Raw genomic sequence first — 16,876 nt, 5'->3', positions numbered from 1 at the left:
AACTAGGATAAATAGAATTTTACTAGCCCTGCTTTCAAAAGCTTATAGGCACACACTCCCACATAACACATACAGCAAGCTCTATCCTAATTACTACTGTAAACTTTTCTAGCTTTTAAATTGTTTACACCTTGCTTTAGATTATGTCTTAAATTACTATATAACGTGGATATCATGAGGAAAAAAGCTGAAGCATTAAAATTTAGGATGCTGGGGACTCTTCAATTAACCTATATAAAAAATCCAGTTAAAAGTCTCTCCTATTATACATAAATACTAAAAATACATATCCTGCAACTAAGTAATTTTATGTTAGTGAACTGGCACAATGATTTAAAAAAGTTTTATAAAGAACAAATCTAGTTACCGACTTAACTCTCCCTATACAAATACAACTTTATTCATATGCTAATGAAACAACCTGGTCACATGGTTACAAAACGCATGAAAACATAAAAATAATGTAACACTGACGGGGCATTGAAGAATGTCTTTATATCTAACATTTAAAATGATTTATAAAACACTGGATCTTTACAATTATACCTCATTATTTATATTTTTATTTTCAGAAAAACTTATAAATAGTTCATTTAAACACATTTCTCACTAGTTAAATCACGACTCACTTTATATTTAATTAGCTTATATCCAAAGACAGTACTTTCCTGTATTTCATTTTCTTAAAAGCAAAACAAAACATTTTATTTCAGTAGAAAAAATTTACATATGAAAGTCAAAGAAAATAATTTCAGTAAAAGTGGAAATCAACCACCATATCTTTTCTTGAGTTCTTCAACAGAATTACCCTTCAGTCCTGATTTGTCTATGTGATTGAATAATACACGTGCAACTGAAAAAGAAAAAAATTATTCATTTTAATCTCCATTTTTAAAAACTAAGTGAAACAGAAATTAAAGGGAGTAATCTGATCTGTCAAATTAAACTTTTTACACTTGAAAGCAATAATCATTAGGATTATTTATAAAGTCTAATTCCGATATTTAAATAGCCAACCCCAGAACAGAAAATCATACAGCAATCCAATGTCTTTTACCAGAATATTTCACTTTCTAGTAAAAAATTTATCCTACTTACTCAATGACATTAATTTTGCAGATTAAACTTAATTCATCTGAGCTTCCTAAAATTTTTATTCTATTTAGTAAGTGTACTTTTACTTAATATTATAATTAACTGTTTCTCCAACTTAAATCATTTTATTTTAGAAGAAAATTTTGTATCACTACTCTAAATTGAAAATTAGCAATAACATCTATGAAATCATGTTTGATGGGGTAGTTACACATTTTTATAATATGTAATAAAACATATAACTATTAAAAGTTAAAAGATCTTCCTACAAACCACATAAAATCTTTATCTTTCATACCACTGAGCGGTCTACACTCAACACTGTGGAAAATATAGTTCTAGTCTATATACTTTTCAACATTAAAACTAGCTAACAGTTGTTAACAGTAATGGCAGTAATAAAAGATAGCAGCAGCTATTAATTATTAAACGTTTAGTTACATGCCAGGAACCATTCTAAGCACTTCTCATGGACAGTGGTGACCCAACCCAGAGGGTATTATTGTTAGGCCAGTCTGAAGAGCCAATCACATTGTTTGACTGCACTTGAACTTATCACATTATAGTGGCAAGAAATTCATTCATTCACCACACTTATACTAAGAGATTATGATGTACTAAGTACTGTTCTATGCTCTGAGGCCTAGAAAACAGGGTAAAGAAAGTTCCTGCTCTCATGAAACTTTCATTCTATTAAGGAGAAAAATAATAAACATACATGAAATACTGTCAGCTAGTTATGCATTATGAAGAAAAATAAAGCAGGGTAAGAAAACAGGATGATGAGGAAGGGGAGGCAGCCGTTATTTTAACTAGGGCTGGTCAGGAGAGGATCTCTGAGGTGCTGACTGTTAGGTGGAAACGAATGAAGCGAGGAAGCAGGCTAGGTGAAGATGCGTGGGAAGCTATTCCAGGCTGAGGGAACAGCCAAAAGCAAAGCCCTTGAGGCTAAAAATAAGTCTGGCAGTTTGGTATATATTAAAAAAACACAAAGCCATGTGGTGGGGCAGAGTGGTGGAAAAAAGTGGTAAAAGATGAGTCAAAACAGTAATAAGAGCAATACTTGTCAGGGAATTTCAGGCACTGTTTTTGATTAACTGAAGATAAAGCAGAAACTTCTTTTGGTTTAAATTCTATTTAAAAATCTTTCTAAATTACACATCCACTTCCCTAAGAACATAGAGTATTTTTCTTAGTGACTGAGACTTATTTAATGTCACTGCTAGAAACATAAAGAAGAAATAAGAGAAGGAGCCCTGAGTACATTTAGTCTAGGAGGTCTGAAAATGGTACATTGAATTTTTGCTATTTTTAAACCTAAAAAACTAGTACTTCGGTATTTTAATGATTTTTCTCTTTTTCGTAAAACTAGAGTATAGCTCAAAAGTCTGAGTAATTGAAGATTCTGCAGAGTTTGATTTTACTTAAATTAGGGTTTCCCAAAATGGACACATTCTACCAAAGACTGAGATATAGAAACAAGTAAGGGATCTAATTCTTCAGGCTCATCACCTGCCACTCGTTACCCCCTAACTCTACAACCCGGCCGCACTGTACTTCGTTTAATTTTCTAAACTCAATTTGCTCTTTCCTGCCTCAAAGCCTCTGCACAAATCATTCCTTCCATCTAAAACTCTTCCCTACCCCTTCATCTCACTGACTCCTGCACTTCTTTGAAGATTCAGCTTAAACTAAACACACTCAAGGAAATTAGCTCTCACAGAATGGGTCAGACCTCCCATAGCAGGGACCCTTTACATGTTCCACAATGGCAGGAGCTCAACTATTACACTTTTATTGCATTTTCAAGTAGAAGAGCCCAGACTCTAGAGCAAGACTGCCTAAGCTTAAATCCTGGGTCTGACTTCCTACCTATGTGACCTTGATCACGTTCTTTACCTCCCTATGCCTCAGTTTCCTCCTTTGTAAAAGCAGAATGATAATCAAACCAACACCTCATAATGTTATTATCAGGATTTAAATTTTTAATTTTACTTAACTGTTTTTCAAGTAATTTAATTGTAATTAATTTCAATTTAATTGTATGTACCTTGGACATAGTCAACATTCAATAAATGTTTGTTATGTCATTTGTTTAAAAAAAATAAAGGAACAATACAAGAATACAGCAATATGGAAAGACTTTCTTCACAGAACTTACTTTTTTTCTCAGGTTCTGACATAAACATCACTGCCATATCAAACCTTTTTAGTTCAGAAAGTCTTTGTAAGATTTCAAAGATGAGTGATGGCTTTTCTCTTCTGAAATAAACCAAATATAAAACAAATGATCCATTAAAAGTTGCTCATTTAATTCTTTACTAACACAGTATATATAAATAAGGTCTTCATTTATCTTTTTTCCCTGGATACTGTCTATATTTTAAGTACCCAAGTGAAGAAATGTATCAAGTCAATTGAAGAAATTATAACATTCTTAAATGTGAGGCTTAGCAAGACATTAATCTGCTATAACACTTGTCACTTCCACACACTACTTTTCTCTAAGAAAAATTTTAAGTCCTTTGTCCTCCTACTTAATCATTTCCCTTATTACCGCTTGCACATGTCTGTCATCTCTTTACAACTTCTGCACCAGTAAAATTTACGAGACCTAATGTGCTACATAGCAGGTAGCAATATGACATCAAAATAAATGAATTTCCCAAACCTCTAGAAATAGTATAGCATTACAATACGGAGGTATAACTAAAAAAAGTCAACTTACTCAATGTAAAAGTCATGAAGAATTTTAATGATTTGGTTGAATACATCTGGATCTAGATTTTTCTGAAACAACTTAGGATACGAGGATGGTTCAATTTTCTTGGGAAAAAATACAGTTAGAAAAATTAAATTATGGCAACATTCACTATCATAAATCATATAATAATTACTTAGATGAATATAGGAAAGAATAACTATTATACATTAATACTTATGTAATTAATGATAGAAGAAAGAAAGTTAGAAGAACTATAATCAGTTCAATTCAGAGAAAAACCTCAGGAACAGAGAAATACATCACCCCAGGAGGGACATGAAACTTAAGAGATCTCAAGGAGCAATACAAATAGTTTAAAAAATAAAATTTCATGAAACAATGTATTTGGAAGTATTTGTATACTGCATAATTATATAAGGGATTATTACTATAATCATACTGGAAAAAACTAATCTATTCCATTATTTCATAAATTTCATGTAATTTCATTCTTTTTCTTAGAGCAAATAAAAGCTCATTTTCAGAATGACTGCCTAACTATTGCAAGCATTACTTGGCACACAGAAGGCCCTCGATGTATTTTAGCTTCTTTCTCCATCTTGAAGGATAAAGAATTACGTTTAAGTTATATATGAAAATTAGATTATTTTTAGACAAGAGAATTCAAAACAAGACTTATTTCCAAAGGTTTCCTGGTTGCAAGTATTTAAAATGGCCTGGCCAGGGTGCTGTATGTATCAGGCAAGGGGTAAGAGCACTGTCTATAATCATACTATACAAAAAGCAAATATAACATTATTATTATAGAGTGACAAAGAAGTTCTTTGACCTTTTACTAACAATAGAACTAAAACTACTAGCTTCCTTTTTCTTACCTTCAAATACTGATATATCATATCTGGAGAATTTTTCAAATGTCTGAAATCAGATTCAAGCTGGAATGAGTTTGCAGGAACTGGAGGAAGAACAGTTGTGATCAACTGAGCAGGTATTTTATCTACCTCTACGGAAATCTTCTCACTGAAAGACCGATGCACATCCTGTTTCAAATTAACATGAGGTCTGAAATATTTCAGAGGCATCAGTCAAACAATTGAAAAAGAACCACAAATAGTTAAAGCTTACATAAGGAAACATCCATAGAGATTTTTTTAATTTCTGACTTTATTATTATATTATCTATTTACACTCCGAAAGTAGTAAATTCTTTCAGTTGATAATACATTTTTTTTCGCAAGACAAGATAATGCCTTTGCAAATTTTCACATGCTATGTTAATGACTATTCTCATCTGTTGGGCTATTAGTCTGCCCTCATACTTTTGACCATTTCTACATATTGCATTACTACGTCACATGTACATAAAACTCAGCCTTTCAGAAATCTGAATTATCAGTTTCAAGAAATATATTCTGAGAAAGAAAAAAATGCTTCCTCCTAAAAAAAAAAAAAAAAAAAAAAAAAGACTACCTATTTAGTGTTTTCCCACGACCCATACTATCCCTTTAAATAGAATTACTACTAAAATTCAAAGTTAAAAAAAAACGACACTTCTAATAGGACTGTTGAGTGCAACGCAAGAATATATGAATAAAGTATAAATACCCCAAAATAAACCCAGTCTATGTTTTTTCATATTCTCATCATGAAGGAAACACATGACTATTTTTTTAAATTCCAAATTTTAAACAGCCCACAAATAACCTTAAGTATGAATGGCTAGAATAATGATAAAGCCTCAATTTTTCCACTTTTGATAGTCTGGAATTACACAATTTAACACTTTTAAAATTGCTCTATGCATGTTATTCTGAATTAGTGATTTGAAAAATTATTTTTGACTTCAGAATCCTCTGGGCAAAGTCTGGAAGTGTTTTATATATACATGTACATACACAGCAAAAGCGAACTGCTGTCATTGAAACTGCTGCTTAATTATATATGCACCTAAACTTGATCCTGTGATAGTCACCAGCCTCCTTTTAAAAAATCAAACATTTTTTGCTGAATTCAAAAGTGAAACAATATAGTAAAGTTCTAGAAAAGAAAATGAACAAAATCAATCTGTTCAAGACACTTTCTTATCATCTCTAAATTCCCACTCTGGTAAAGGAACAGTGATCAGTCCTTAAGCAAAGCCTCTCTTAGAGCAAGAACAAATGAAAAAGAAAAACTAGATAGAGTGTGAAGTTGAAAAAATGACGGTTCTGAGTACAAACCAGAAGTCTCATCAATTTCCAACTGAATTATTAGCATTCTAGAGATTATCATGTAGAAGTATTACTACTCACTGCAGAGCTGAAGTATCACTGATTTCTTCTATTTTCAATACTTTTGCTTTTGGAATATCATTTGTGGGCAAAAGGTCATCTTGGATTGAATTCTTCTTACTTGTAGTGCCTGTGCTTGCTGTTAGATTTGCTAGATTAATAGGATTACTTTCTGGAGCAGCAGCCGTAGTGCTATCTGGCACATCAATAGTCTGTATCAAATTACCAGTTTCTTCAATAATAACCTTCTTGAGTGGTTTCTAAAACAATTAAAATCAATTCCTTAAATCAACACATAAAGGTTTTCTATTTTAGGGTCACAAATTAAAAGGTTGCAGTGTTCTTACAGCCAATATCCCAGTTATAAGTAAATTCAATTTGATGGCTAGACAGACTCAGGAGTCATACTCTGAGAATACAAATAAAAAGATGCATAGCATCTATCCTACATAGGTCTAAATGGGGGAAAGAAGATGTACATATAGGTAATTACAAGGCAATGAGACACACACCATAAAAGGTGACAGCACAGAACTAGAAGAGAACACAGAAGGTACATAAACACTGGCATGAGCAGAGACGTCCCAGAAAAAGTACACAAAAATGGAAGACGAGCGTCGGTCCGCGGAAAGGCGAGAAGGCCAATGGGGCTGGCGCAAGGGGAGGGCGACGCACACAAAGCCTGCCAGGTCGCTTAAAGACAGTGCACACAGGACCTTGTGTGCCATGTCAAGGAGTTTGGATTTGATCCTAGAGGCAATGAAGCCAAGAAAAAATATGACCAAACTGACAGCAATACTGTAGGCTAACTGAAGGCAGGAAGAATAAGGCCAGGCAATAACCAGCATTCTGGATTAAAACCTAAATACGTTCTCTATGTAAGTAGCAGTGGGATAAAACCAGCCCAGGATTAAATCTGCCAAATAATATTCACCAAGTTGCTAAGAACTTGACCGCAATAATGGTTTTTAATTTAATAAAATAAATAGCATTCACTATTTATTTCAATCATTACAAGTGTCAAACATTTTCAATTTCTTAAGTTTACATACAGTACTCTTATTTTTAATAAAAGCTTTCTTCAATATATTCTAAATGTCTAGTCTAACTGTACAGTTGAATTTTAAATCAAAAAGTTGTAAATATGAAAACTTTTGACATATATATTAAACTCAATGTTAAAATCAGACATTCGATTAGCATCGCTAAGATAAGACCTAACAGGTAACAATTAAATGTTGCAGTATGAATGCATAGATAAAAAACCTATTAACAAATTTGTTAGCAGAATCTGTTAGCAGTTCTATTTTAAAGCATAATTATATTAAGATAAGGCCTTTGCTGAAAACTATTAGTAATAGTTTTCTATTAAGATATTGACCAAGAATGGACATGTATTAGTGTTAAAAAAATAGGCTATAATTTTTGACAGGCAATAATTATTGCAATGTATCAATGCAGTCCCATTTAAAACCAAATCTTTCCATTGACAAGATGCATAAGCATGATCCTAATAAACAAATGTCCTAATAGATGAGCTCTGTTCACTGTAAACCAATAGGTAATGAGAGCAGCTGAAGGCTACGGATAACGGTTGGGAGGAATCGGGGGTATGACTATGCTACTAACAGGAGTAAAACTCAAAAGATACCACTATAGAAAGACAAGAAAAAATATGAAAGGGTCAATTCATCCCTTTTTTTTAAATTAAGATTTAGGCACACATTCCATTTAGCTCTTTATTATGGCCGTTTCAAGAAAAAGAAGAGAGAAATAAGAATAAACAGAAAGGGAGAAAGACAAGGTGAAGGACAAAATATTGAAAGATGAGTTTTACGTGGGAAAACAGAAAAATGAAAATAAAACAAAATACATATTTTAGCAGAGACCAGGAGAAATCTCATTTACCCACACCCTCCCAGGGAACCCCAGGCCCTGGCTTAGCTGATCCTCATCACTGCTCTCCCACACTCTCTCTAGAGAAGATCTGCCAAAAATAAAAAGTACTCCCAGGCTGCCAGCCCTTGAAGCACATGCTACCCTGGCCCAGCCTCTCACTTTAATAAAGTAACCAACCCTAGAACTCTCTCCACTTCCTGGGCCTTCCTTCCTTTCCTCAGCGACCAAGTAGACTCACAAATATGTGACTGAAAAGGAAATTAACATTCATTTCACCTGAAATTAGTATTAATGGACATTCCTTTGATTTCAACTAATCTGTGAGTTCTTCTCAACTTAAGGAGAAAAAGTAAGGATCACAGAGGAATTAGGTAACTTGCCTAAGATTTTAAAGTTTATAAAGTTGGTGGGGCTCAAAACAACTTAAAAGCATTATGCCAAACTGCACCTTCTATTTTTTAAATAATGCCCACATTTTTATTATGGAAACCTATTATAAAAATAAACAGCCTTTTTTTCCCTCTTTCCTACTAGGATAATGATTTTACTTATGTTGAATCATTTACAAAATGGTTTTCCCCAGACGTCTCATTTCATATGTTGAGGTGTTTTGACATCGTGCTACAAAAGATTTAAATTCATGTTGCATTTTCACAACTATTAACATAAATTGATTTTTCACGCGAAGGAGAAGAAAACCCAACAGATTTATAAAAGCTGTTTAGAGTATATTGGCCGTGGGATATTACATATACAAATATTTGATTTACAACAAGGGCATGTGTTTATAATTATACATAGCAGTCTGACAAAGGCTTTTTTAAAACTCGTAAATTAATTTTTGTGAAGAAGTGTTACAAAGATGTAAAAGTTTAAATCACATTTAATTAAACATTTAATCACCTTCATTGAAAAGAGTAAAATAGCAAATAAATATAATGAATGAAAGCAACTAGTTTATGCCTGGCACATGAAACAAGTATTGTCTCATAAAATTCAAGAATAAAGTCACAATAAGAACACTGGAAAAGTATTACACTAAGGATTCCTCTATCAGCTGCTAACCTGAAATATGAACTTAGCAAAAACATTAAACATTCTTTGCCTCATTTTCTTCCTTTGTAAAAAGAAAACTAAAACATCTGCTCTGACTTTCTTATAAAATTACTTCTGTGGTAGCATCATCCATGCCTAACAGTTACTTCTAGGGGCAGGGAGAGGATTGTCATCTGTGAGGGACACAGGGAAATTTGGGGAAGCTGATACCTTTCAACTTTTTTACCTGGTTGGTGGTTTCATGGGTGTTATGTATGTGTATATGTATATGTATGTATACATATACGTACATGTATATATGAATATATATAAATGTTAGAAACTACCATAGAGTCACATTATATTTATATTTGCCTTAAATGAACTCAATTTTAAAGGTTTAGCACAAAACAAACATCTGAATTCATGCCAGCTACTCTCTCTGTCCCAATATTACAGGAAAAGAGCTGATTTTGCTGGACTTACTGAAAAACGGTATGGTGTACCAAAAACAATGTGCAGTATATATTTTTAAAGATAATCTTGCCTATACAAGATTTTTGCCTAAGTGCTGAGTTTAGATCTAAGCCCACGCAAAATGCAAGATTATTGCAACATTTTCCCAATCTCAAAAACAGTAATAGAAGTAAAAAATTCTTAATTCTTAAAAATAATGTAAAACTGTTTCATATTCCTTTAATATCATAACATATGTGGAAATACTTAAATTTATACTGTTAAATTAAAAGTCACTTAAAAAGGTACCCCAGAATTCTAAACAGCTCTATCTTCCCCAATTTTATTATGTCAATTATCCTAAGAAGTATTTTTTAAAGATTCTAAAAATGACCCTAGGAAGAGATTCCAACATTTAAGAGATTATGAATTCAAACTTGTTTTCAACTCTTAGGTATGCAACACCAATAAATGAATAGCAAGGTAAAAAAAAGAAAGAAAAATACTTTACTTACAGTTGATCCAAGATGAGGTGGACTATCAATGGGTTTTATCACATTTTGCCTTTGAGTAGAATCGAGAAAGACATCATCCCAGTGTCCTTTCTCAATTAATTCCTTGAAAATAAATTTGTAATCATGATAATAAAAATATTCTCAATTATGCAACAAATAAATGTGTTTATGTTGCAGAAAATAAAAGGATATGTTGGTGAAAAGAATGCATTCATTACCTTTTTAATTTTGGAAAGTTCGGTTACTGCTTGCTTATTTCCAGGTTCCAGAAGTAAAACAGTTTCAAAATCTGAAATGAATTTTTAAGAAATATAATAAATTAGTGAAAATACTTTATGCAGTTCAAGACATGATATACGAGCGCTTATTTAGTTTTGTAACTTTGTGTTTATCTCAAGAAGTTTTATACAGGATAGTAGGAAATAGGTGATCGATAGATAGCAAGGACTAAAATTTACTGAGCACTATTCTAGTTGCTATGTGTTAATTCTCATGTAACGCTCACTACAACCCCACTTTAGTCAATATGACTGAGGCCTAGAGGTCATCTAACTTACCAAAGCTGCCCTGTTAACAAATGACAGGGTAACTCACTAAATGCAAAATAGAATGTAAGAGAATGTCATATAATGGAATATTATTCAGCCTTCAAAAGGAATTGAATTCTGACATACACTACAATATGGATGAACCTTGAAGACATTATGCTAAATGGAATAAGCCAGACACAAAAGAACAAAATATTGTATGAGTCTACTTATATGAAGTACCTAGAATAGGCACATTCAGAGACAGAAAATGGAATAGTGGTTTCCAGGGGCTGGAGAAAGAGGAGAATGGAGAGTAATTGTTTAACAAGTTTTCAGAATGGAATGATAAGTAAGTTCTGGAGACGGATAGTGGCGATGGTTGCACAACAATGTGAATGTACTCAATGCCACTGAACTGTACACTCAAAAGTGGTTAAAACAGTAAATTTTATGTCATGTGTATTTTACCATAATAAAAAAAAATATATGAGCTATAGCCAAAGCCATGCGTAGAGAGACACTGACAGATTTAAATGCACATATCAGGAAAGAAGGTGAAAATTAATTATTGATGTCAAGAAGTTAGAAAAACAGCAAATTAAACCTAAAGACAGTTGAAGGAAGGAAATAAAGAGCAGAACGCACAATAGAAACAAGTTGGTTCTTCAAAAGGATTAATAAATACTTAAAAGACATGGAAAAATAAAAGAACAAATAACCAGTACGAAGAAAAAAAGAGGTGGGGCATCACTATAGATCTCACATTATCCTCTATCCCCCAGCTGCCAATTCCCTTTCTTTTCATGCTTGCTTTTTTCCTTCTCACCTATAATTCAAATTTCTCATTAATTTTGATTGGCAATTAGCCAGATTATACTGTACGCTGTTAGAAGACAATCAGGCCCACTATGGAAACTGCATTCCTTCAAATCTGCAAACCTATTCATGAACTAAACTGTGATAGGAAATGTACTTCTCTAAGTTCTGCGTCCTTGAACCATGGGAAGGCTGTGCCAATCTCTGCTTCTACAACTTGGAAGTCTCGTCGGGCTGAGTGAGTGCTAGTTGTTATAAAAAGTCATACCTTGTTTGGCTTCATTTAACTTTCCCAAAAATGTTCTTGCAGTTCCTCTTCTGGCAAAAGCTTTAGAATAAGAGCCATCTAATAAAATAGCTTGTGTGCAGTCTTTTTCAGCCTCTTCATATCTATTAAACATGATAAAAATACCAACTGGAAAAATGCAGCCTATAGAAAAACTCCATATAAACTGAGTTTCTAATGTAAAAAGCATGCATATAATTTCAATTACCAATTCCCAAATGAGAGAAGAGACTATTTTTAAATTTTATATTCTCACCAAATCTTGAAATCATCTGGTAAGGAGGGGAAAGGTGCCAGATTAAAGGAAAGTAAGAAAAGAGAGTGCTGGAAGGATGGTATTAATGACAGTAAAATATGAATAGATCAGACAAAAGAATACCACTTCTGGCCATCTATCTCTCCTCCAACCCTCAATATAAACAGATACTACATTAATAATTATAACTAGCATTAATTTTCTAATAAAATTTCATTAATATTTACCTATAGTACACACCACCTAAGGAAAAACAACCCACACAAAAACATTATATATGTGAGAGCATATCATCTGACATTTTTCATAAACTCTATTTAACCAGGCAACCAGCAATCAATTCAGTCTGACTGGTACTGCTCTATGATAAAGCACTAAGAGGAGCTAGCAAACGAACAAAACGTCTGTGATTTGCTTTATAATAATTCAGTGGGGGGAAAGAGCTGAAACAAGTATGACCAAAAAAGGTATGGCTTGTTAACCTAGATGATTTCGTGCATGGAGCTTGCTATATTACTTTCATGAAAGTTTGAAAAACTGCATAATTAATATATTTTTTAAAAAAAAGGATCTCCCCAAGGCCTAAATAAATGCCATCCTACCATATTAGATCAAAATAAGACCCAATATGAACAAAATTAGATTTTATAATGAACTTAAACATTTCTGAATTCTTTAATTCACTTTCAACAAGAAAGAATGTGTGTGTGTGCACGTGTGTGTGTGTGTGTGTGTGTGTGCTGTGTGTCCATGACCCTACCGATATATTTTCTACCTGATTATACCACTCTCCCATTCGAGATCCTTACATGGTCCCCACACTTTTCAGGATAAAGTCAAGCTCCTCTGCAGAGCACAGTCAGGGGCTTGTCTGACTCTCCAACCTTATCTCTGTCCCCTGCATAACAGCCATAATATGGATCACTTGCCCTTTCCAGAAGTTTCCATGAAGTTTCCCACTCCTGTGCCTTTGAACCTGCATTGGGACATTCAACCAGTTTTTTCACCTAACTCACATTACCCCATTAGATCTCAGTTCAGTTCAAATTTCTGTTTAAAAAATTGCTCCGTTTTATGTTCCTCATCTAGTCTAATATCTGACAAGAGTCACCATGTAGTGGAGACAACTTCTGATATTAAGTGTGAATCTAAAAGGTACACTAGAAAAAATGTAAAAAGGGGTCATATAGTTCTTTTAATTTGAAATATACATCGCTTCTCGGCCTTTTGGCTAAGATCAAGTGTAATTTGAAATACACTGTTAACTTGCTATAATACACTGATGTGATTATAACTAAAGCAATAAATCAGAGCCCTCATAAATGTAGATATAATCTCACCTATTATAATAGAAGATATTATTCTTCACATTAGTCAAACCTAAGAATCAGGCTTTACAATTTTTAAATAATGCACAATTCTTGAATAGCAAAACCAAAATTTTCATAAGCTAGCAGGACAAATAAAATCAAAATAGTATGTCTTTAATCAAAATAATATGTCTCTAGCTATGTCTATTAGTTTCAATAAGGTTAAATATACAACCAAAATTTGCTTCTATGACAGGGGTTCCTAACCTGAGGTCCTTTGAGATATGAAAACTTGGATGGGAAAAATATTACATCCTTATTTTCACTAGCTTTTAAATAAAATTTAGCTTTCCTTTCAATTTTAAGTGTAGATAACAAACCACAGTTGTAAAAGCAACTATACCTTTGTTCCCAATAAAAATCACAGATATTTCCATATCACATTACATTTCTTAGCTATCTCACAATATTGTTTGGGGATATCACCACTATTTCATAATTACAGTAGCAATACAACCTGTCACTTGCTTGCATGTGATCACAGTATCCCTGTTTACAGACACTCTTATGATCTAGCCAGCCAACTAGTGGGACTCTGCCCCTGGTCGTCACTCAGATGTCAAAGAATGAAGCCATGTGTTATGACACTAGTAACATAATCATCAGTGCTGCTTTCTGAGTATTCCCTATCCACACTTACTACTTGAACAACATGTGGAATAAGATATGTCAAAGATCACCCCAAATCCTAGTGTCCTTATTCAAACCTTCACATTAATATCTTTAAAAACAATTTTCACTTTAACTTGCCTATATTGTAAATATGGTTTCTCACTATGTAGTGTGTTTTTAAAAAGTATATAAACCACTATATCACAAATTTAATATTTTTAAAACTATATTTTAATATAATTGGTTTCCTCTGGAATCCTAAATATATATAACTACACATTTAAAAATTTTGAGAAAGGTTCAACATGCAGACAAAGGGGTCCATGGCACCAAAAATGTTTAGCATCCCTATTTACAATATTTATAGGTCTTTTTCTTAATTCTGTCACTAGTGTGTAAAGTATTATAACAACAGATACAATGAAATGTAAGATAAAGTTTCTGCCATCAAATACTATCCTGATTGTCCAACTTGGAGACCCTGCGTTTATCCAAAAACAGCTGGTAAATATCACAGGACCAAGTTTTAGGTGCATATATAATTAAGCAGCAGTTTCAATGACAGCAATCCACTTTTGCTGTGTATGTATATGTATATATAAAACATTTCAGGGGGTGGCTGGATGGCTCAGTTGGTTAGAGAGTGAGCTCTGAAAACAACAGGGTTGCCAGTTCTATTCCCACATGGGCCAGGGGGCTGAGCCCTCCACAACTAGACTGAAGACAAGGAGCTGCTGCTGAGCTTCCGGAGGGGCAGCCGGATGAATGGCTCAGTTGGTTAGAGCTAGAGCTCTCGGACAAGGTTGCCAGTTCAATTCCCGCATGGGATGGTGGGCTGCTCCTCCTGCAACTAAAGATTGAAAACAGCGACTGGACTTGGAGCTAAGCTGCGCCCTCCACAACTAGATTGAAGGACAATGACTTGGAGCTGATGGGCCCTGGAGAAACACACTGTTCTCCAGTATTCCTCAATAACAAAAAATAATAAAAATAAATAAAAGTATAAAAATTTCAGGATTAAGACTTTGCCCAAAGGATTCTGAGGTTAAAAATAATTTTCAAATCAGTAATTCAGAGTAACATGCATTTAGCAACTTAAAAAGTGTTAAATTGTATAATTCTAGACTATTAAAAATGGAAAAATATTAACAAGAGCTAAGTTTACCGAACACGTACTATGACACACACATACACACACACACACACACACACATACACACACTCTGTCTCATTTAATTTTAATTCTCAAGAATAAATAAATTAAATTTTACTGTTTAGTTAATATGCCAATTTATGGTAAATTTCATTCTCATCCTGAAAAGCATTAAATGTAACCAATACTTACTTCTGAATCTTCAGATAGGCCATTGCTCTGTTAGCTGGAAGAAGGGCATTAGCGCCATCTGCTGCTATCCCTCGAGTATAACATTCAATTGCTCTTTCATATTTCCCCTCTTTGAAAAATCCATTCCCCTATCATTTTGGAAAGAAATATGAAGAATAAAAAGTATGCAAAAAGATTAGTTGAATTCAAATCTTAAAAAACACTGCCAGTATATGCATCAATTTATTATATCAATAATTACAATATATTTTAATTGTTAAAAATCTAGTCCATGATATATGTTTTAGAATTTGTAAGTTTGAGTTGTTTTATAGTTTTATAATGATGTCATTCTCTTTTCAGTACTAAAGAGAAAAAACTGTGTATTACTACCGTGTTTCCCCAGAAATAAGACCTAACCAGAAAATAAGCCCTAGCATGATTTTTCAGGATGACATCCCCTGAACATAAGCCCTAATGCGTCTTTTGGAACAAAACTTAATATAAGAACTGGTCTTATTTTCGGGGAAACACAGTATGTTACTTTGCAGCATTAACCATTTTGTACAATTATTACACAAAGCTTAAATTTAAAAACACATTTTAATAAATATTCAATATTTATATTATTCAAATATTATACTCTTTAGTTACATTATAAGCTGTACAAAAGAATTTCATAATTTATATTATAATAATTATATTATATTAAAATATAATATAAATATATTATATAATATAATTTATATTTATAAATATTTATATTATAAATATAATATAAATATAAATATATTATAATAATATATATTATATTCAATATTTAGTTACATTATATTCAATATTTAGTTACATTATAAGCTGTACAAAAGAATTTCATAACAATTTTTATGAAAGAAGAGAATACAAGAATTTTACAGCTACTCTTCATAACATTAATATGTCTAAACATGGGATAAATTAAACTGTATTAAATGTGTATACCAGGTTTCACTGTAACATTTATTTAAAATCAGGAAAATTGATTGTGATTATATCACAATCAATAATCATAAGTATTACGAATCCTCTGTGGGTACATGAAAAGCTGTAAATATATTAAATTAAATCTCAACTCAGGGTTTCTATAGGAATTTGGATCAGAAATAGTCCAGTGTGAATTAATGAAAAAAATCATAAATAAATTGTAATTTATTTATGTTAAATTTCTAGCCATATGTAAATATGTTAAAATGCTCCAAAGTAATTTGTTCCCTAAAATTAAATTTTTTAAAAAAATTATTTATTAAGTCATTAATTACTCAAATTTTGAATAGGCTCCAGAAGTTTTAGTATATTTAATTTTCAGTCCCCAGTGAAAAACAATTTTAATATACTAGAAAAAGCAGAAACTTAACTGATACATAAGAAACTAAGAGTAAATTCAGCAAAACATATATATATTGGAATCCCTCTGGATTACCAGATCTTTCTCTGAAATTGCCTGCTGCTTATTCTGCTGCTCTTCAATTTGTTTTTTCTCTCCTTCAGTTGACTTAATCATCGTATCAGGTGCCTCTGGATATGAGTTTTCTTTGGTTGTTAGAGCCTAGGAGACATACCAGTAAGATAAACTAAAACAAGTAATGCAAGATGTATGCATATTTGACTTTAAAAAACTAAATTATTCAAACACATTAGAATTTCTGCC

General features: G+C 32.5%; 1 protein-coding gene across 2 annotated transcripts in view; it reads right to left on the bottom strand.

Moving 5' to 3' along the window:
• Nucleotides 1–201: 201 nt before the first annotated feature.
• The window catches only part of RPAP3 (RNA polymerase II associated protein 3), a 28,234-nt gene continuing 11,559 nt past the window's right edge, over nt 202–16,876 (bottom strand). Inside the window, exons 8-17 of one of the 2 annotated variants that reach the window (XM_019748422.2) lie at nt 16,649–16,774; nt 15,211–15,338; nt 11,610–11,731; nt 10,214–10,284; nt 9,996–10,097; nt 6,112–6,350; nt 4,696–4,882; nt 3,824–3,921; nt 3,257–3,357; nt 202–853 (exon numbers count right to left, since the gene is read on the bottom strand). In XM_019748422.2, the coding sequence (XP_019603981.1) occupies nt 768–853; nt 3,257–3,357; nt 3,824–3,921; nt 4,696–4,882; nt 6,112–6,350; nt 9,996–10,097; nt 10,214–10,284; nt 11,610–11,731; nt 15,211–15,338; nt 16,649–16,774 (1,260 nt within the window). In that variant the 3' untranslated portion in view covers nt 202–767. The remainder of the gene's footprint in view (nt 854–3,256; nt 3,358–3,823; nt 3,922–4,695; nt 4,883–6,111; nt 6,351–9,995; nt 10,098–10,213; nt 10,285–11,609; nt 11,732–15,210; nt 15,339–16,648; nt 16,775–16,876) is intronic. The other variant, XM_019748425.2, reaches the window with a different exon arrangement.

Source organism: Rhinolophus sinicus, linkage group LG02 (genome assembly GCF_036562045.2).
Source record: "Rhinolophus sinicus isolate RSC01 linkage group LG02, ASM3656204v1, whole genome shotgun sequence".
Lineage (NCBI taxonomy): Eukaryota > Metazoa > Chordata > Mammalia > Chiroptera > Rhinolophidae > Rhinolophus > Rhinolophus sinicus.
This window is presented reverse-complemented; position numbering and strand designations above follow the sequence as displayed.